Source organism: Paramormyrops kingsleyae, chromosome 9 (genome assembly GCF_048594095.1).
Source record: "Paramormyrops kingsleyae isolate MSU_618 chromosome 9, PKINGS_0.4, whole genome shotgun sequence".
Lineage (NCBI taxonomy): Eukaryota > Metazoa > Chordata > Actinopteri > Osteoglossiformes > Mormyridae > Paramormyrops > Paramormyrops kingsleyae.
In genome coordinates this window covers 16,260,916-16,282,315 of record NC_132805.1, presented here as the reverse complement: position 1 = coordinate 16,282,315, position 21,400 = coordinate 16,260,916, and the positions used below count along the sequence as shown (strand labels likewise).

Genomic DNA, 21,400 nt, shown 5'->3' with positions numbered 1-21,400 from the left:
GAATTATACACACAGTAGCAGACAAAAGCTAGGAGCACATCTGCTGGAATTTTTTTTTTGTGTTTGCATTGCATCTTTCTCCAAAAATACCTGAAAAGGGGTGGGGGATTAGAACATCAATCAGAAAAGTGAGCATTCTTCGATTTCTGATTGTTGGCCTTCCCTGGAATTCAGTAGCAAATCCCAGAGATACAGGGTACTTGTGGGTTGCTTGGCTTTGACTGGTACTGAGTGTGCATATTAAATGTTTCAAATGACAAGGGGGACGGATTAAACAGTCAGGGCAAACTGGACAGAACTGGTCAAACTTACCATGAGGCGACCGCGAGCAACAGCACTGTGCACATGCATTAAAGAGCCATTGTCCTCTTCAAACACCTCTGCTGACCACATGGAGCAATTGACATGAGCCCATTCATTCTGGCCCAGGTACAGCAGTCTGCCTGCCTCCTGTACAGTGGGAAGATTATTAAACAAGTTTAGACCAATGAGTGTACCCTTCCCACTCTTCAGTAGCCAATGAACTTATACTGTCCATTCTTCAGCAGCGAGTGAGCATACACTGTCCATTCTTCAACAGTTAAAGAGCAGTGGTGCATTGAGACATTCAATATGTGTTGACAGTTGGCCGTAGTACTCTGCTGTAAAAAACGGTAAATGGTATAGGATATAAATTTGGCCAACGGGAGGGATTTTGATTATACCGACCTACCGCAGAAATTTCCTCTCCTCGCCTGCAAAGATGATGTAATCAAGTCGGGTCAAATAATAAATAATTTATTTATATGATTTATATGAAAATTATTTATATGATTATTGCTGCACAGGTCTGATTTTGACAAACCGCACCAGCCCGTACCCGTCATACTTAAACCAGCATCCGAACAGTTATCCGACAGAAATAAAATTAAATTCTGCGCCCGATCCGACCCTCTATAAATACCGACACCCGACCCGCACCCAAATGGAAATCAGTCAGATAGCCAAAATTTTACAAAAGTTTGCCACAAAAAATGACCAGTGACATGCGCAACATCAGTTGAAAAGGCATAGCCAAATGAAAACGCTGCTTAATAACAGCCTAATAAGCAAAACAAACAGTAGTAGTCTACCTCCAAACTCAAATAATGTTTGATATTGCCATGTCCACACATAGACTTACCAGCTTAAAATCAAATGTGTTAATAAAACTAATATCATATAAAATGTACATTAGGCTACCCTGCACATTATTAGGTTTTATAGGTTACCTACGTGCACTGTCCATTTTCCTTTGATTACCCGATTGGAATTCCTACGCAAAGGCATAGACTAGTGTTTGGTGTGGTGCTTTATATTACTGTGTAAAAAAAAAAAAAAAAAAAAAAAGGATATCGTCCACAGTTGATGGCCTCAGCTGACTCCTTCGCTCCTGGATGACATATCTGGCGCAAGAGAAATCTCGCTCACTTGCGGCACTGGATGCCGGGATGGTGAGAATAGATCTTGCAATATGAGCAACATTGGGAAACAAACGCTCATGCTCTCTCCACCAAGACAAGACGTCAAAAGTTGATGTCGTTTTCGTTATCTGAGATAACACTGAAATTCTCCCACACGTCGAACTTGATTTGGTGGAGGTATTGGCCACAACTTTAAACTCTCCACTAGCTAGTTTTCTTTTCAACTCCTCAGCATCCATTTCGAACAACTGCAGGAGATCGCATGCGTGTTTTCAAAAATGAAAGTGGGAGAGATTTCCGGAAATGCGTGTGCAGTCATGAACTGATATGGATTTTATGTTTTATCATCTTGAAAACAGGGATTTTTTTTATAGCCCTAGGGTATTCTTTGTTGGCACACAATGTTTTGAAAACCGCAATTTAGACCCGCGCTCTCCTGCATCCGACCCAGAGACCTGCACCGGGTTGGGTACAGGGATAGTTGCTGAAAGGGGCAGATTTTAATGTTCTGGAATTTCACGGGCGGGTAATTCATTACACACGGGCGGGTAGCAGGTCAATCAAAACAGTATTGTAGCCTGCAAAAATAACATATGAGCGAAAATATCTATGTATGTGACTATCATCACAGTGTGTTCAGTATGTCGGGGGTACCTTATGGTGCCCCCAACATACTGAACGTCACTTCCGGTCGGAAACACATTGATGTCGGACAAGATTTTGTTGTCCGAGTTGCCCCTGTGACGTAATTTCAACATGGCGGCTTACACACTCAACAGTAATTCTATTTTATAAATCTTTAAAAATGTTTATTTTGTTAAATGTATCAATAGTTATAAATGTAACTGCACGTGTTCGATTTAGAGAATACCATATCATGACTGTAAACAGTATCCTATCATGCAATATCAGATTTTTACCTGACTTGTTAGTGTCTTTGGTTTGTTTGTAGTTTGTTTGCCTCTTGAAAAAAGAATATTGCTATGAATGTGCTAAAATATTTTATAAAGCTTTTAATGTGGTTTGACTAGTTCGTGTTTCTTGTTTGTCTCTCGGAAAAAATAATATCACTCCAAATATATAAAGCAACAACACACAGCAGCGTGTTCATGGAGGCAGCCATGTTTCTTCCGAGATGTGGTAGCTCGAACGGGAGATTGTCGGATGTGTTGTCACTGAACTCGGAATTTCAGAGTTCCAAGAGAAAAACTAATGCACCCATTAGATAACCGCTTCGACAAACATTCACATACACATCTGAATCCTTGCTGAAGCGTGTCGTCGTGTTCTCTCTTTCACACTTGTCACAGTATGGATAGCTTAGATCTATCTGATTTGATTTTGTGTTAAACTGACTTTTTCATTTCAATTAAAAACTCATGTAGGCCTAGCGCTTGTCACGTTGAGAGGTGCATAGAAAAAATAATTGTGTGTAATTTATCACGGGTACGGGTGGGTAATGGGCAGAATGTTAACGGGCCCAGGCAAGTGCAGATTTAACTTTGAAATAATCACGGGTGCACGGGTGGGTGTGGTGCTGTACTGTGCGGGTGAGTGCAAGTCTCCAAAAGTGGACCCGTGCAGGACTCTAGTCCAACCCCACCTGAACCCGTATCCGACACAGTAGAATATTTTTCACCCGTTTCATCAAAATTTGTGGGTCACCCAGCGGGTACCCGAGCCCATGCAGGCCTGGCGGGACCTTTATGGGAGAGATGATCATTCTAATATAGATGGAGTTATGACACTAGTCTAATTGTATTAGTTTTGTAGCTTTTGGTTCTGTCTTGTTTTCTGCTTACCTACAGTTTACAAAACCAATCTGTGTTTTTAATAAGATAAAACCAGGGAAGTTACTTGAAATATTTTCATATGTCTTCTATAATTGCAGATTTGCACAATAAATATTCTACTTTAAAATGTGTTAGTTTATTATACAACTTCCTGCTGCAATGCCTTTGCTATGGACATATATTACCCTTTCAAAATCATATTGAAATTTATAGATCAAATTATATATCGCAATATATACCATCTATGGTTCAAATTATACCGCAATATGAATTTTATGCCATATCGCACAGCCCTAGTTGGCCCTATGACCAATCTTTCTTATTTTAATCAGTCAGCTAACTGAATATAAATTCCGATATCCTTTCTTTTTGGAATAAACAATGTATTACCCTATCATGCCAGCATAGTTCCTTCAAGATATTTAACCAATCTGAACAAGCTAACAAACTAGTCCACTAAAAATCATTGAATTTGCACTGAAAATTAGATGATGAAACTCAAAACTCAGTGACAATGACTTAATTTACAATATTTATGAATGCCAATGGTGAAAAATGAAATAGATTGTTACTTTGGGTTGCAACACAATGTTTCTGTGCCCCTGCATGTGACAAAGAATGAATACTGATAGCCAAAACTGCTGACACCAGTATGTTGCGATGTGTAATACTACTGATAATGAATGATATAGAAAATACGCCTTTTCCTTCAGATAATCCATGCACAGAGCACCGTAATCTCCATGCATTTAGACCCATCAGATGGTGGTGACAACCAGCTTGGTTGGGTTACACTTTTGGCACTGGTACAGCTAAGCAAGGCTGTGTCAGTGTGGGTATGGATCGAGTATGTCTCTCATACTTTGGCAATGAAAACTGTCAGTTCGTGGTATGAGTTGGGTACGGTTCAGTTCCTTGTGGCAGTGGAAGAGCGGCATTAGAGCAGTCCTTTGGGCCAGTGAGCACAAAAACCACATGCAGAATTGGATAAGCGTGTATCTGCTTGTATGTTTTCTTAACTGTTTAACAATAGAGCAAGCTCAGTATTTGGTCTGGAGTAAAATGGGGAACTGTAGCTACTTCTCTGTGCAAAATTATTAAGCAGATTATTACTATTTAAATTACAGATAGCAGTCGAAGGGAAGCAAAGCAATAGAAATTCCCAAAATTTTTAAACATAATTGCTGCACAATCAAGTGTTGTGTGACAAATACCCATGTTTTTCAAAACTGCAATTTGAAAATCACCAAAAGTACTGGGTGAAGTGTGCTATGTGACATTGCTAAGGTCACAAAGACTGAAACACAACCTCAACTCAATAAAGCACACAATCTAAAAGATCATGAATAGGAACAGGCACATCTCAAGTTCATGAAGGCTTTGTGGACACAAGAGATGAGAATTCTAGATGGTGGAAATGGATGGGCCAGTGGATGGACCCCTTCAAGCCCCAACTAGGTGGTGGCAGAGTGATGGTGCGGGCAACAATAATCAGTGACGAACTTGTCAGACCTCTCAGATTTGCTGATGATGTAAAAGTTAAGATCTACTGCCAATTTCAACGATACCTTCTTCAAACACTGTTACAAGAAGAAGTCCTAATTACATTGTGGAGACACAATTACATAATTATTACATTGTGGAGACAGATTTCTATTTCAATAGTACATTCTTTTTGACTCCGCCTGTTTAAGTACCACTAGTGAATTGCCTATTCTCAATAAATTATTTCATAATGAAGGAGCAACAGTACATCCTTTACTTTTTATATGTGTAACATAGTTCTGGGTATTTATTAAAAAATTATATAATTAGCATTAATCGCTTTTGAGAAAATATAGGATCAAAATTGAACCCAAAATGCTTTATTCTAATGGCATTTTCATAACACTGTGGAGCTTCATGTGGAGGAAAAAAAAATACGTGGGAAAGAAATGCTAAGGTAATATAAAAAATGCTTGAAGTGTAATTTTTTTTAAATTGATGTTTGCACACTCATACATGAAACATGACCTGTTCAAGTTCACTTTACATGAACTCAGGAACACAGATCAAGCTGAAGTTCAGTGGACATCTGAAGGTAGTTCACTGAGGCATCGGTTCAAGAGGCATCTGAGGTTATACTCACATTGGATTTTGCATCACCATATTTCTGACAAAGGGAACACTGCCGTTCATCTTCCTTAGACCAGCCAGTGTCCAAGTCTGCTTTGGAGGGTCGGCCCTTCTTTCCTGTATTTTACAGGAAAATCCTCCCATGAGCAAAAAGAACCAATTCATTTGGTAGAATTTCTTATGCATGCATGAGATATGACAGTAAAATACCCAGACAGCTAAATGATTCAGGGTCATATGGAAAATAGTTACCTTTGAGTTTTAATCTGTGGTTGCGCATATTTCGAAAATAGCTGGTGACTGGTTTACTTGTCACTGGAGTGGAGAAGTGGGTCCTCTCTTCAGTGTTGTCCTCAAGATCCCCATCATCCACATTCTGGGTGCAAGACAGCACCATAGCCTTTTGCTCCTCCCTCTCTCGCCACTGGGCATACACATGCTCAGTGGATGGAGGCAGCACCGCGTTGGACAGCATTCCACTAGCAGTTCGAGGAGAAGCAAGAAACTAGTTACTTTCCACAAACTAGCAGACAGTATACACACCCGACGGAAGCCATAAGCAAGAGTAAATGTGACATCAAAGGTGACATCCCAACACTCAGCCTCTTCAATGGTGAACTCTCCTTAGGGATGAGTATTAAGATTTTAATGGTACTCACTAGTCTTACCGATACTGCTTATCGATCCGCTACATTAACTGTACTCTTATCGGTACTTGAGAGAAAAACAAACAAATTAAGAACAGAATTAACATTGCTTTATTTTCACAAACTGTATGTAAATTCTGAAGGGGGGGGGGGGGCTGACATGGGAGAAGCAATGTGCCAATACTGCAATACTGCTAAGACTGCTAAGACTGCTGTCAGTTTGATGTGAAATTATAATTGTTGCGACAGTCATGTGACCTTTCACCACGTGTAGATTCATTTTATTTCCACCACTCCATCTGGGTGCTTAACTTTTTTTTCCCCCACTGAGTGTATTTTTTTTAGAAAAAAAGTTTTTAGCTTCAAAAGCAACCACAGACAAATGCTTTACAATAAGTGTATTAAACAGCAAACATTCCAAAAAACAAATGTATTATTGGGATGGGAGGTAGATAGTGAATATTACAAAAGTCCACAACTTTTGTAATATGTAGAATGTTTCTGAAGCAGCAGACCCACATGAAGGTGGAAAAAGCATATTACGGAGAAAGGTTGAGCCATATTAATAAATGACATGACAACTCTTTTAAAATTAATTTTACTACAGTGGCTTGCAAAAGTATTCAATCCCCTTGAAAGTTGTCACTTTTCTGCATGATAAACGATTTGTACACATATTTGTCCATTCAGCATTTTTATTGTGAACTCCTATGCTGTAACAATGCATTTCCAAAGTCAAAATGAACCATCTACTGTAGATATTTAACTGAAGAAACACTCAGAATTTAGTGTTTGCATAAGTATTCAACCTCAACATATTCATTTTGTCAAGAACCCTTTTGCTGTAATAGCAGCCTTGATTCTTTTGGGATACGTATGTGCCAGTCTTGCATATTGTTCAGAAGTGACTCTTCCCAATTTTTCATGGCAGAACTCAAAGAGAACCTCTACGTTGGTGGGACAGCACCTCTGTACAGCAGTTTTAAAATAGTTCCGCAGACTCTCAATAGAGCTAAGATCAGGGCTTTGACTCTGACATTCCAGAACATTCAACTTCCTGTTTTTGAACCATTCCAGTGTCACTTGGCCTTATGCTTAGGGTCACTGTCATGGTAAAAAATTAATCTTTTCCCAAGCCATAGGTTCATAGCAGACTGGAACAAGTTCATCTACAATATTGTGCGGTATTTGTGTTTGCCCCCTTGACTCTGACAAGATTCCCAGTCCCAGTACATGAAATGCATCTCCATAGCATGATGCTCCCACCGCTGTATTTCACCATGGGCATGATGTTTGAGGCATGGGCCGTGTTCTATCTTGGTCTCACCTGACTATAAAACCTTCTCACACATCTTAACTGGGTCTCTCTCATACTTTGCCGGAAATGCCATATGTGCTTTTATGTAATCTTAGGGAATGGCTCCTTGCTACCCTTCCATAAAGGCATATTTTATGAAGAGCTCTTGAAACAGTAGCCCCATGCACCTTCACTCCAGTTTCAGCTAAAGAGCACTGCAGACTTCTGAGTGTGACAGCTGGATTTCATTAGCCTCTCTCACCAGTCAACGTCTTTGCATTGATGCTTAGTTTTAGTGGAGGCTTGTTCTAGTAAGGGTCTGGGGGCTGTGATGAACCTTCCACTTTCTGATGATGGAACCAACAGTGTTTAAACAGGACATTCAGGCTCTTCAATATTTTTTTTCATTCCTTGGGAATTTCAATTACTTTGTTTCTCACATTAGCAAAATGTGAGAAAAAAAGGGGACATTTTTGCATTGATTGTTCAACAAAGACAATGGCCCTTCCAAGGGCATTTTGTTATATCCAGAGAAAAACATCAAGACTAAGTAGTACCTAATTAAGTTTAATTATGGTCCAATAACTGTCACAACTGTGCTGTTTGTGATTAATTGGTCATTTGTGTAAACCTCGAGCTTCCAAAGCACTGGGGTTGAATACTTATGCAAACAGCACATATGTTTTTATTTGTATCTTTTTCGTGTTAGTAGACAAGTGACCTATTTTGAGAAAATTGTTAATATATACATAGAAAATTGTGAATATATATATTTTATACACAAGACAATCATCATGAGTTTCAAGGGGGTTAAATACTTTATTAACAACCACTGTCGGTGTAACACTAGTAGTGATACACATGCTAAACACATGAATTGGCAGGGCTGCCTACCTTCACACATCTGGCTTGACACGCTGTTTGACTCTCATGCTCACACAAGAAATCTTACGGGAAATCTATTACAATATGTCGAAACATCACAAAATATCGTATTTGGCTCCATCTATTTCTTTTTTGTCTAGCCCTCGAATACAAGATGACACAATTTATTTCAGATGCATATTGAAGGGAAAAAAACCCATCTTATATTTGGGCCAACATGGTACTACTGCTGGACACTCTACAGATTTTTTTTTGTGGACTTGTTTCAAACATTTACACATTTCACAAGTTGGAACCATCAATGTGCAATTTTATTTTTAAAATCAGAACACTGATACTGACCAATCTATAGGAAAAAATAACCCACACACATATTATGCCTTTGCACCACTGAAAAAGGCCAGGTGTTTTAGAGAAGAACTGTTACGACTTACGATATCAATCACGATATCACATAGTTATTTCGCTCGTATAAACGCAGTCTCAAAAAAATACTTACTACATTAACGAATGCTTTGTGCTCTATTGGCCTTCTGTAATCCACATGACAACAGGTCATTAAATTTATTTCTACTACAACAATAATTTATAAATTGGTCAAACAAAAACATATTTACAGTATATTAACAAAACAATAATTTATATCTAAGAAAAAAGATTACTGTATGCAGATGTCACGACGTAACGTGGAGAGCACGGTATCTTTTATTGCAGAAGCGGTTGAGGCTGGCTGCAGCGAGTCGTAACAGCAGGCTGTCATAGGGTTTAGAATTAATATTTTCTAAAGGTTGTTGCCCTAAATTTTGAGGTGTCATTATCTTTTCCCCCACCACTCCCATCGAACCTAGAACTGGCCAGTAGCACTACTAAGTGGACCCTAAATAGGGTCATAAGTAGGGGTGTCACGAAGTCTCGCGATATTACAACATGACAAGATTTCTTGTCGGAGTGAAAAGCGAAGGCGCTGCAAATCAGCTGATGTAAGCAAGTCAGCGTCTGATGAAATTACCATAGCAGATGCCCCAGACACTTTTAAATCTTTTGTGTGGCAGGATTTTGGGTATCCGGTGGAAAAAATGAACGGTGAAAGGGTAACAGACAAAACACGAACCATATGTAAGCACTGTAGGAAAATAATGCCGTACACAGCGGCTAATGCAACTACTATGCAAAGCCATTTACAGCACCATCATAGCTCTTTACTTAAAATCCACTGCACCGGTGAAGAAAACAAAAAAAATGTTTGTTATTTATATTGTTTTATTTATATTCTATCTTACGTTCAATTGAGAAGTCAAATACGAGACAAACCTGTCATTTGAGTTTGTGGTGAAATATTTTATGGTGCTAGATATTTGTTCTGTTCTTTACTGCATATGAAGATGGTGATTTAAAACATTTCACCATACATCTGCATTATTTAGCATTTTTTCGTCTTTCAAATTAATCAAATAAAAGGCTGCTTTCCAGTAATATATTTCCTCTTTGAAGCTTTCCTTAAAATATTAAGATATTGTCTTGTTCTCGTGAACCCAATATCGTGTCTCATCTCGTGGGCTGAGTATATCATTACAACCCTAGTCATAAGTGTTACACTTACACTGTAAGGGGAAGAAAAGGCAAGGGGAAACAGCTTGGGAGAGAAGTGAGAAAGTAGGGATTGGAGAACATGGTGTGTAATGGAGGACCCGGGAAAAACAGACAGTTAGCAGTATCAATTATGGAAGGTGGCATTGCCAAAACTCATGCAGATATTAAGGGGACAAAGTTAGAACTGAACAATTTCCAAGACAGACTCAGCGATGACTTGAAGAAATTTGATAAGAGAGGAAAGCCAACAGAAGCTAGGTGAAGTAGCGACAGATCTTAAATACACAACTGACATGAGGATGAGGCCAAGAAGAATGTTGATGAATGATTTTATACTATATTAGCAAAGGCCTGGGTAAGCAAGATCTCTGACAGGTTTTAATGACTTTTATATTGAGTGACAGAACTCGACACCTAGGCTGTGGAAGTAAAAATTATAGCCTACCTGTTGCCTGTTAATTGTTGACTCCCACCTTCCTAATAAGAATGTTTACTTTAAGTATACAATTAATAGATTCCCTTTTTGTATGAGACTGAATCTTTATTTTACAGTTGAGAACTACCCTTAGCCTAAGTTTTGAGAAATAGCTGTGTGGTAAGGGTAAGAAATGGTGACAAATGAATATTTGGGTGTACACAATGTTGTAGTGGAGACAACATATGTTGCACTAGAGGGGGCCCTTGTGGTTTACTGTACTGTTCCACCTAACATTAAGAGGTGATTTACTGATTTAAAAAAAAATATTGATATGTTTATTTTATAGTAGCTCAAGTAGGGTCACTAAAAGCATATCGTGCTTATATTTATGTAGATTGTGGGATCAAAAGAAGTCTCAGGAATATAGTGTAATTACCCTTAATTATTTACCCAATCCATTTAAGGGGATATGGTTATTGCAAAGACGAAAAGGGAAAAATTACCTAATATTTTCTAGGGAGATTCATATCAATTGCACAGAACATGAATAGGATAAAAAAAAAAAAAGCTTTCAAAAATGTATTCTATTCATCCTACTATATAAGAATGGGAGAACGAGAGGTGTAGTAGTACTAATTTTTAATGGAGTGAATTTTCAAGTGGTCTCAATTATGTGACAAAGATGGGTGATGTTTTGGTTACGGAATATCTTAAATCAGAAAGTAGTAATACTGATCAATGTGTATACACAGCCAGCTCAGGACAAATCTTACATTAAGGAAATCTTCTAGAGTTCGAATATGTGGAGGGGACTGGAATATCCAAATTCAGCCCAAACTTGAATCCTAACAAACTAAAGGGTTTGACTCCAAGTAGCTGATGCTAAAACACTGCAGATTTCAAAGTTATCACCAAGAGACAACTGAACTGTGAAAGAAAGTAGTGAAAGATGTGAACAAAAAGTGAACACCAACCAAAGGAAAAGATTAAGAACATTAATGTCCAGGACATTAAATTGAAGCAGATTCCCATTAAATATCACTTGCTAAGCAATTCAGAAACCTTAAACAAGGCAGGTGACAGGTGTAAAACATGACAAGAGATGTAGAATCCTTAGATCACTAGGCGAAGTCAGGAAGTCTATCAGCACACCACCCCTCAATAAAGCATATAATCAGGAAGGTGTAAAGTGGGCCAGAGAAAACTTAGAAACTGACTTTACTAAAGTGATTTTTGCTGATGAATCATGGGTGACGTTAGATGGCCCACAAGGATGGGTCTTGTGTAATAGGGAAGCTCCTGAAAGACTGATCATGTGGGATCATGATCAAAGCAGGGACTGACAGAAACAGTCACTGGGCCGTTCAAAGTTCATGACGGGGTGAAGCAGAACAGAGTGAACTATTGCACATGGATGGATGGCACATTCTTCAGATGGCCCAAAACCGAACTTAAGAATAACTGATCTTCCAAAAAAATTTCACAGGCAATCTTTTTTTAACATGTATAGTTATTGACCAATACGGTTATGGTATTCAAAAGATATTTCAAATGATCACATTTGCATAATATTTTCAGACACTCTATATTTAACCCTACATTTGGATACTATAAAGAACAATAAGCTTCAGGAGAAGACAGAAAAGAATATTGTGCATTTAAATCTCTGTATTGAATGTAGATAAGCGCTATGTGGCAATATTACCTAAAAGAATAGAATGTATACCAGAATTACAGGTTTTGATAGACATGACAGTGTTAGATGAGTTTTACATGCCACTTGAAGTCAGTTTCGACTCAAAGTTGGTGGAATATGGGCAACCACAACCTCAGAATTCGAGATGGTTGCCCCCTTCATCAACCGCAGTATAAGCTATAGTTATATACTGTATATTAGCACTTATATCATGTCATTTAAATTGGTTACACTCAGTACTGCTCAACAACTATCTGTGGACATGTTGCTACAGTGTTATCCACATCAGTACAGTATCTAAGTGAATGCACAGGTGACCAACTGCTTGTTTTGTTGTTTCGTTGTGTTTGTGATTTTCTGTAAAGTACAAAAAAAACCTGAAATCTAATTTTAATAAATCATACAAATAAACTTGTCATAGTATGCAACACTAGAAAATGTAGAGTACAGTATGTTTCTCTTTTTTCCCCTCCGACTGCATCGCCACTCATTTTGAGGATTGAGATTGACATTGCTGGTAGAGTTGCCATCCATCCCATACTGAAAAATAAAATGCCATGTTCTGTTTTGAACCAACATGGGACCCAATTCCCACTAATCTACGGGGATAATGCATCTACATCCTTTAAGTGAATACTAGATGAATATGCTTCAAGTGGGGAAACAGTATTTCCAGTTTTAATTGCCACAAAGTTTTCAGCAGAGTTGTTCAGTACACAGCACCAGTCTCTTGTATATCAGACTTTAAACTGCCAAGGTCAACAGTATATCCTTTTTAAACAAATGATGTGACTGCTGAGCTGTTACTTTTGTCACTGAAGTTACCTCAGAGGGAACCCTAAATCTTCCAAAACAGTAGCATGTGGCATGCTCCGCTAACTCAATCATCCTTGCTGTCCATTTGTTGGGCATAGATTGTCTGTGGTAAAAAGACTACCGTTGGTTGGAATGTCTATTTCTGTGATGTGATAGGCTGTGTACCATCAAGCATTGTACCTTAGACAGTTTACCAAGTTTCTAATTTTCCTAACGTTTAAATTTTATATGACAAATTAACAGTTTATATCGCCTAACCCTAGTTCTTAGTCATGTAAATCAGATAATTAGAGGGGAACGGAAATAGAAGATGGAAATGGAGAACTTCGAGATCCAAACACTGATATGTATTTAAAAGGGATACTTACACCGGAAATTCTTTGGAACATGGATTCCATACTTTGGAATCTTGGCCATTAAACCAGCTGAAAACTTCTTCCAGCAGCTGCAAGTACAGAAAACAGGTTATGGTGTAAATTACTGTGGATACATTTAAAATGGTGCAAAACACTGGATATATTTAACAAAATGCTTTATTATTAGAGCTGTGAATCGATAAAAAAAAATTAACTAATTGCACAGTTTTCTGTAATTAATAGCACTTAAATGCACCTAACATTAACACTTATGATCAGAAATATTTACAGACTGATCCCTAAATTCATTTAGATTTAACACAAAGGGGGGGTAAAATGGGTCATTCTCACAAACTCATATCCTATCATATCTATAACTACTAAGTAAGTTTGAATACACACAAATCATATAATGTCATTCTTGGCTAGCTATTTAGGGAAAACAGTAATAAATAAATAAAAAAAGCAACAAATGACAATTTTAATACACCTAAAACCTATACCTATACCTGCTCTCCACAAAAAACAAATGTTGCATTTCATTGTAAGATTTTTTGTTCAAAAATTTTTAAAAGTTTGAATGACCCTTCTTTTATATTTAATAGCTTAACGTAAACATTTACTATCTGTAAGCAGATGCAAGCTGAATTTAAACTGGCAAAAATGCTAAAAATGCACAGATGGCAATAAGACGAGGCATTGTTTTATACGGAGGGATGTTAAATAGTCCTGTCATAATAACTACTTTTGTTTGACAATTTATGACCCTAGAAATAATTGTGGTTAACGGTCAATTTAAGAGGGCAATGAACCTTTAACTTAAGAATATTCAGACAATGGAACGTTAAAGCAAATATTCTAAATAAATACAACAAATAAAACCAAGCAACCAAAAAAAAAAAAAGAACTTTCAGATAAACTGCACTAAAATTCAACATTTAGTACAGGTTACAGATAGTAGTTTATTCCTTTACAGGCAAGATATTGCCAACACAGTTATGAACAGGCACCAGTAACTGATGCAAATGAACAGAGGCAGGAGAAAAGATCAATACAGTGTAGTATTGCAATATTTTTCAGTACAATATTATACTGATAGAGTAGAGCGATGTGCATTTAATATTTTATAATTTTTACTTGATTTATTATACTTCTATTTTGTAGCTATGTCATCTGTTACCATTGCTTCTGAAGTCCACAAGATGCCACAATGCCTTGTTCTTCGCATGCTATAAACTTTTGTGGTCGCTACCATGTTAGATGGTGTAGCTATCCTGTGAAAGTGGGTAGTTTTGTCATCATTAAGCAGTAGCATTGATTAATTTCTTTTGGGTCAGAGCGAAATCCCAAAAATTATTTATTTTTATATTGTGAGCACAATTTATGGCAAAAGAAATTCTCTTTAACAAGCAATAAATTAAGGACAAGAAATTGTGCACACTAGGTCATCAGGGTATTGAGAACACTTATGAGAACATGGAGCGGTGAACACAACTCAAAACACTACTTCAGTCTTGGAAAGTCTTACAAAGACATTGTTACTACGGCAATATTCAATTTTTCAGATGTAATCTCTTAACAAAACCAAACAAGCAATTTTCAATCACACATTCCACACTTTTCAATTACACAAATACCTGTGTAAGGCTAAAGAAATGCATTAGGCAGGATACGTGATGTGGTTGTGAGGTCTCCAATGCGTGCCACCACAGAATGCTACTGCTGAATGGTGGACAGGTCATGAGACTTTCCAATGCAGATGACCACGTATTGCGTCACACAAATACCACATGTGTACAAAGGTCTACACAGCAGATAGACAGACTGCTATACACAGGTATGTCTTCCAAAGGTATCTTTTGGAAACTGAATGGTTCTAACTAGTTCCTAATGGGAGCTTTTGGGGAAATACCTCGGAATGCACCCACCGCTTTCAAATCAAGAATGTGCATTTATTTCGGTTTCCAGAATACAGCGAATAACTTAATGTTGCATATCAAGCTCATTTTACGTATGTCAATCTGTCTTTTCCTAAAAGTGCCAACAGTAGGCTGGGTATTGTTTTCAATACCAGCACCAGAACGATACCATAATTTCAATACCGGTTCCTGAAACATACTTTTTTTCCCCAATATCAATGTTTTTAAATCAATTTCAACATCAACAAAAATACATTAAACGTTATAGCACATATCTTTTATTTGATCAAGTGGGTTTGTTAGTTATTGGTTAGTTACTGGGGTGGATTGATCGCAATCATAACAGGACACATCCTTTTATTTATATTTTACTTGTATGATCCGTGGCATGTTTATAATTCATAAATAAGTCTGGCCAAGAGATTGATCTTTCATTTTTCACAGAGTAAAAAACAATGTAACGTTATCCTGCTTATAAGCACTGGCACGTTCCACCTCTGGCACTGGCACAATATGGAGAAACAAGCAAAAAGGTATTCAAACTTATTGAGGTAGAAAAATAATTCCATCTGCTCTGTCTCTTTTTCTGTACTTCCGCATAACCATATTAGCACTGGTGCTTGTGGTCAAGCAATCAGAAAGTTTATCACTTTAAGTGTATCCCCAGTAGTGCCTTCGAGGAACTGCAATCAGACAGAGTTCTGATGATCTCGCTCACACACACATCCATACACTAATTCTCGCTCTCTCCAGGTGTTTCAGGTAATATACTATGATGTGGTCAGCCACTCTATGGGGGCATATTTGGGCATAAATGAGGGGCATGTTTGCAAGTCACACTGGTTCACTTAGTTATAAAATTTAGTTGCACTCCAAGAATAGTTGTAAAATGCGACTAAATGGTCATAGTCTGGAACCTTGTGGAGCCACACATCTGTGTATAGCCCTTTGTAGTGCTGTCTCGGTTATTACTTGTAGTACTGTTGTTGAAAATAGTTGTATTTCCCGATTGTGGTGTGTATGTTTTCCCATGTCTTACGTGAACGCTGTCCAATCCTCGCGTGTCCTTAGCTTTGTGTAAATCTCCTACCGCGTGTGTACCTTACAGTTCAGCGTATGACCAACTTGTGTTTCTGTTGTTGCACTGGGTTCAGGTTTGAAGGGAACTTGTTATAGTCCTGTTTAGGACTACAACAAAAGGGTGTGTTTTTCGCTGCTTTCACCGCACTTCAGTCTGTCTGGTACGTCAGTTACATTAGACCAGTGGTTCCCAAACTGGGGGGCGCAAAGGTTTTCCGGGGGGGCGCACCAATGGGATAGCCTCAGGGGCATGTGCCACAGTAAAAAAATATCTTCACAGACTGGACGATTAAACAAATAAAGCAGCGCAACATTACAATAACTAACAATAAATAAACCACTAACTTACGTGTACTATTAGAGCATTTATGTCATGTATTTAAACTTTATTTTACCAGGTAAATTAACTGAAAACCAGTTCTCACTCATCGGAACTTCCTGGGATACAAACGTCATACAAACGACACGTTCTTCAGCCAATAAGGGCAAAGTTGTGTCGTCAAAGAGGCTGTTACAGTTTGTTCAGCCGGCTGAGAGGTGCTGTACGATCTGTCTTAAGTCGTCTTGCTCTTGCAAGGTTTTTGTACCATGTGACATGGAGACGCGTGACGACTTCTTGCAGCGCCGGACCAAAATAATCTAACCATATCATGAAAAACGAGGTTTAAAATTTTCTACATGAAGTGCAGGGAGACTATCAATTAATGGGCATGATTTAGTGTTGTTTTGTGCTATAGTATAGGCTGAAACCTGCGCAGAGCTAGACATAAGCCGCGGCAACGCGGCCAATGGCCGTCGTGCCTTTCAAAATTGGCCGCACGCCTCCTCAAAATTGAAGTACCTTACGGCCAAGATTGGCCTGCCTTTAATGTTTGTCTGGCCGTATGCCCCCTTTTTACCGAAAGTAACGTTCATTACACAAAAGACTTGCGCACGACACGGTCCACTTTACCTCGTCAACAATCGATGCATCTGTACTGAACCCGAACCCAACCTTCGATATGAGAAACGAGGTCGACCCGCACATCTCGTAATTCCCAAATACTGAATGAACCGCAATGAATTCTGGACTAATACGGTCATGTGTTCGTCGCATGATTGGCTGGTACGGTATGTATCGTCCAGCCTACTATGGAGCCACAGCAATGACAATGGTGCATCATCGGGGGTTACGTTTTTGATTGGAAAAGCCATCCGACGGTTTCCGAATAACAGATAGGTATTCTCTTCGGTAATCATCGTGTAGTTGTCGTAGGGCTGGACAATAATTCGATATCAATATATATCGCGATAGAATTTTTTTCAATAACGGTGATACGATTTTTAAACAAATTTCCGATATTTCGATATACATTTGAATATACCAAATGTATAGAGGGAACCGCCAAATTCCCCTTTGTCTTAGCATTTTCTCATCGGTTATGTCGATTCTTTTATTTCGCCGAACCCTAATATCTTGAGCACAAAAGAGGGCCAAAATCGCCACTTAACATCGGTTATCTCCATCCCCGTGACGATTCGCCGGCTTTTAAAAATGTATCACAAGTGCTAAACAGCGCGTATTCAAATCGCATTCGCATGGTAATTTGCTGAACAACGCAGCTGTGAAACGCGATCCAGGTAAAACTTTTTTAGACAGCATAAATAATATTGAAGCATTTGTTTTCAAGCAGACTGTTAAAGGCAAAAGCAACAAAGCATTTTAGACTTTGTAAAGAAACCATAGTAACCGCGTGTATGATACTTTTCAGAGCTGTGTCAGAGCGAAATGACTCGTGAATTTAATTTTGACACTGGTTAGCTTTTTGTAAAAACGAACTACAGTACACCCCGCAGGTTTTTGTGATTTTGTGAGCGATCTTTGTGTTTTCAATATAGAAGAATATATTTAATTATATTTCAAAGAATATAATTAAAGGTTTGTATCTAGAAACAACGGTGGTTTTTATTGTATACTGGTAAATCTCTGCTGTAAGTTGGTGCACATATGCCTTTTGTTAAGCAATATGTATGTCGGGGCCGGCTCTACACTGGGGCAAGAGGGGGCAACGCCCCCGTAAGCAAACGTCCTGCCCCCTTAAATCAAACTTTTAGAAGTTGAGGAACAAAATAATAATTACCCATAAACTGAATATGGACAAGATTTACTACAGTAGCTGAAAAATCCATTGAAAAAGGCACAAACGAGATGATAAGTTTCACTTCTTGTTCGCTCTTTCCCTCCGCGTTCTGTTTGTGCACGGGCTCACACGGCACTCGGCAGAGATCCCCCACTCACCCTCCCCCCAGCTAAACATCCAATCACTGTTAGTATGCAAATAAGTCAGTTTCTCAGTAGGCAGGGCAGAGTGAAATGAGCTGCGCGATTGCGGGAGGTTTAGAGGAAGCAGCAATCTCTCTCGTCAAAATCATCATTTTGTCTATTTGGGGGGGGTACTGTACCCCCCAGTACCCCCCGATCAAGCACCCCACAAATAGACAAAAATAGCAGTTGGGTTAAGGTCTTAACATTTTTCTTTTGTTTTTTTTTAAAGAAAGATAACCTAACCTTGTAGGAAAATTTTATGTAAAACGATTTCAGACACCCCTAGTGTGGACCGTACCATTTTAACCACCTCGGTGCTAGAAGCAGCTTAGCCAGTCGGTTACGTCATTCATTCTCATTGAGCGAGTTGTTCGTTGTGATTTCAAGATTCTTTATTCGTCACATACATAGTTATAACAAGTACAACATGTAGTGAAATGAACCCTGACCGATCCTATTTTTCAGTTTTATATTTCAAGACTCGGTGAATTGATTTTTTCTTTTTCATAACTTAGCCTACCCTTTTTAGTTTTGTTAATATTGGCAATAGTGAAAAGTGTTTTGTTGGGTTCAAATATGTTTGATATAGGCCATCCAATTAAGGTAAACATAATGTTTTTACTTGTTTTAATCTGATGAGGAATATTTTATTTTATTTTTTGTTGTTTTACTTTTCAGTTTTCCCCCTGAGGGATTGCCACCTTACTGTGGTCAGGGGCTTTGCGTGCCTCAGTGACCCTAAGAGCTACACCAGCAGAAGCTTAGCCTTCAGGTGGGACACCCAAGTTGGACAGGTCTTAGGGTAGAGGCCTGACAAAGTGCAATCCAATTACATGAGAAAAACAGTTATCCAGAGCACCACCCCACCCCTTTCCCGCCTTTGTCGCCACCATGTGCCCCCTTCACATTTCTGTCTGCCCCCTCATATATGCATGTCTAGAACCGGCCCTGATGTATGTACATATTTATAGCATGCCGATCGCGTCAAACAAATTGCGGCAATGCCAAAAACACCAAAAACCCGTGCATGTACATCCTCAGTTATTAACGCACATAAATAAATTTCAAGCACATGTTAATATATTGCTGCCATATTGGTTTTCGGTTATCTCGATCATCGGTTATCTCGACGCTTTTTGGCAACACCCTAGGCTGGCGACATAACCGGGTTCAACTGTATATGAATAATCAGTCTGTTCTAGTTTAAATGGAAATATATTATTGTTAATAAGCTGAGTCAGAGTTTTATTTATCTGATAGTTTATTTCACATTTCTTGTTTGTAAAGGCTAAATACAAATAAAAAGTGAACCTTTTTTTTTGTACTGTTTTTATTTAAAAAAAAATGATATAATTTTAATAGGAGGAGCCTGGAGGTATTATAGACTTTGCAAATTCAGTTTGCAGACATCCATTGTGTGTGTCCTTGGCAGTTTTTTCCTGAGGCTTTTTAATATTGTCCATATCGATATCGGAATTATATCGTATCGACCAAAATTAAGAAATATATCGTGATATAAATTTTTGCCATATCGTCCAGTCCTAAGTTGTCGTCTGCTGCTTATGCTGTCACCATGCCTCGCAAAGATCGAAAACGTAAAAGAAAGCAAGCTGAACTCGCGGCTACTGCCGCAAAATGTTGCAAATTATCTACTTTGTTCAGGTAAGTGTCAGATGGTGTTGTAAAAAAACATTTGCCGAGGCAGAGCAGATTTGACTCAGAGAAGTACCAAGCTCTGCTGGGAGGATATAGGACTGGTAGCGTGCAGTGTGCAAAAAACGAACGTCAAGTCAATTGTCATGTACACTAAAAGAATACGGGTGTTCTGAGCAAACAAATACAAAAATATTGACGGCTCCTTTATTGTTGGATTTTGTTTTTTGAAATAAAGCTATATATATCTATATATATATATCTATATATATATATTCTGTCTCAAATCGAAGGTCGTATTGCGTAGGTTGTCTAAACTTGGTAATTACAGCAAATAGGTAATTAGTGACTCAGTATTGGCCCAATGCCTTTTTGGAAAGTTTCTGCTTTTTTGAAAATAAAAAAATGCATCCTTTATGGAAATAAAATTCCTTCACAAGGCCCGAGGTGTCCTATGAAATTTAAATAAATGAAAAAAACATTTTTTCAAATTAAAATTTTTAATTTGTCAATGACTTCACAAAAAACAATACCACTGCACACTAGCTAATAAATAATTTTGGCCTTGTGCCCAGGCTTAATGGCCTTGTGCCCTAGAAAAAATATGAATAGCCAAGGCCAAAGTGGCTGTGCCCTCCTAAATCCTTATGTCTAGCCCTACCTGCGGTTATCATTAAAAACAAAAAGCGGTAAACATAAGACAAACTTTAATTTGTGTACTCCAATGAATATTAACAGGAATGTTAAATCTGCATTTGCATAATTTCAAACTTATGCTAGACTTTTATTTTTAAATGATTGCTCTTTTTTCTCCCACAGTGGTGAAATTTGTATTTTGTAATTGCATTTGTTTCGCTCAATTAGAAAAGGGAGTTGTATTTCAAATAAAGTTTGAATCTGAACCTGTGTAGTTTGAATGGGGGGGCTCAATAATGTTCCTATCTAGAAAAGGGGGGCCCTGCAGAGAAAGTTTGGTAATCACTGCATTAGACAGTGAATCATCAGCGACTTAACCCTCTGGGGTAGACAATGATGCCGCATATCTTTCTCTTGTATTTCAGTTCATAACTCTCTGAAATCTTATTGTAGAAACATGAAAAAAGCTGACTAAATCCGTAATCTGTCTTCTTTTCAAAACGTCCATTGTCGGAAGCATTAAAGTTTTTAAAATTAGGTTAAATCGGCAAAAACCTAAACCATGTCACCTTACTTTGTTTTACCCGCATCGGGGGTGTGTAGTGCCGCCCTCACCTGAAGATCGCTATTCGCATTCTAAATACCCACATTACTGCGTATTCAAATCGCATTCACATGGTAATTTGCTGACCACAACGGTGAAACACTATCCAGATACATCCCCATCAGCACCATAAAAGGGGGGTTGGGAT

The 21,400-nt window shown here is 38.3% G+C and overlaps 1 protein-coding gene across 2 annotated transcripts in view; it reads right to left on the bottom strand.

The window, feature by feature from the left end:
* Window positions 1-21,400, bottom strand: part of kmt2bb (lysine (K)-specific methyltransferase 2Bb) — a 78,435-nt gene that overhangs the window by 14,686 nt on the left and 42,349 nt on the right. For both annotated transcript variants that reach the window (XM_023792236.2, XM_023792237.2), the window contains exons 20-23: window positions 13,068-13,144; window positions 5,603-5,829; window positions 5,364-5,467; window positions 313-450 (exon numbers count right to left, since the gene is read on the bottom strand). In XM_023792236.2, coding sequence (XP_023648004.2) covers window positions 313-450; window positions 5,364-5,467; window positions 5,603-5,829; window positions 13,068-13,144 — 546 coding nt within the window. The remainder of the gene's footprint in view (window positions 1-312; window positions 451-5,363; window positions 5,468-5,602; window positions 5,830-13,067; window positions 13,145-21,400) is intronic.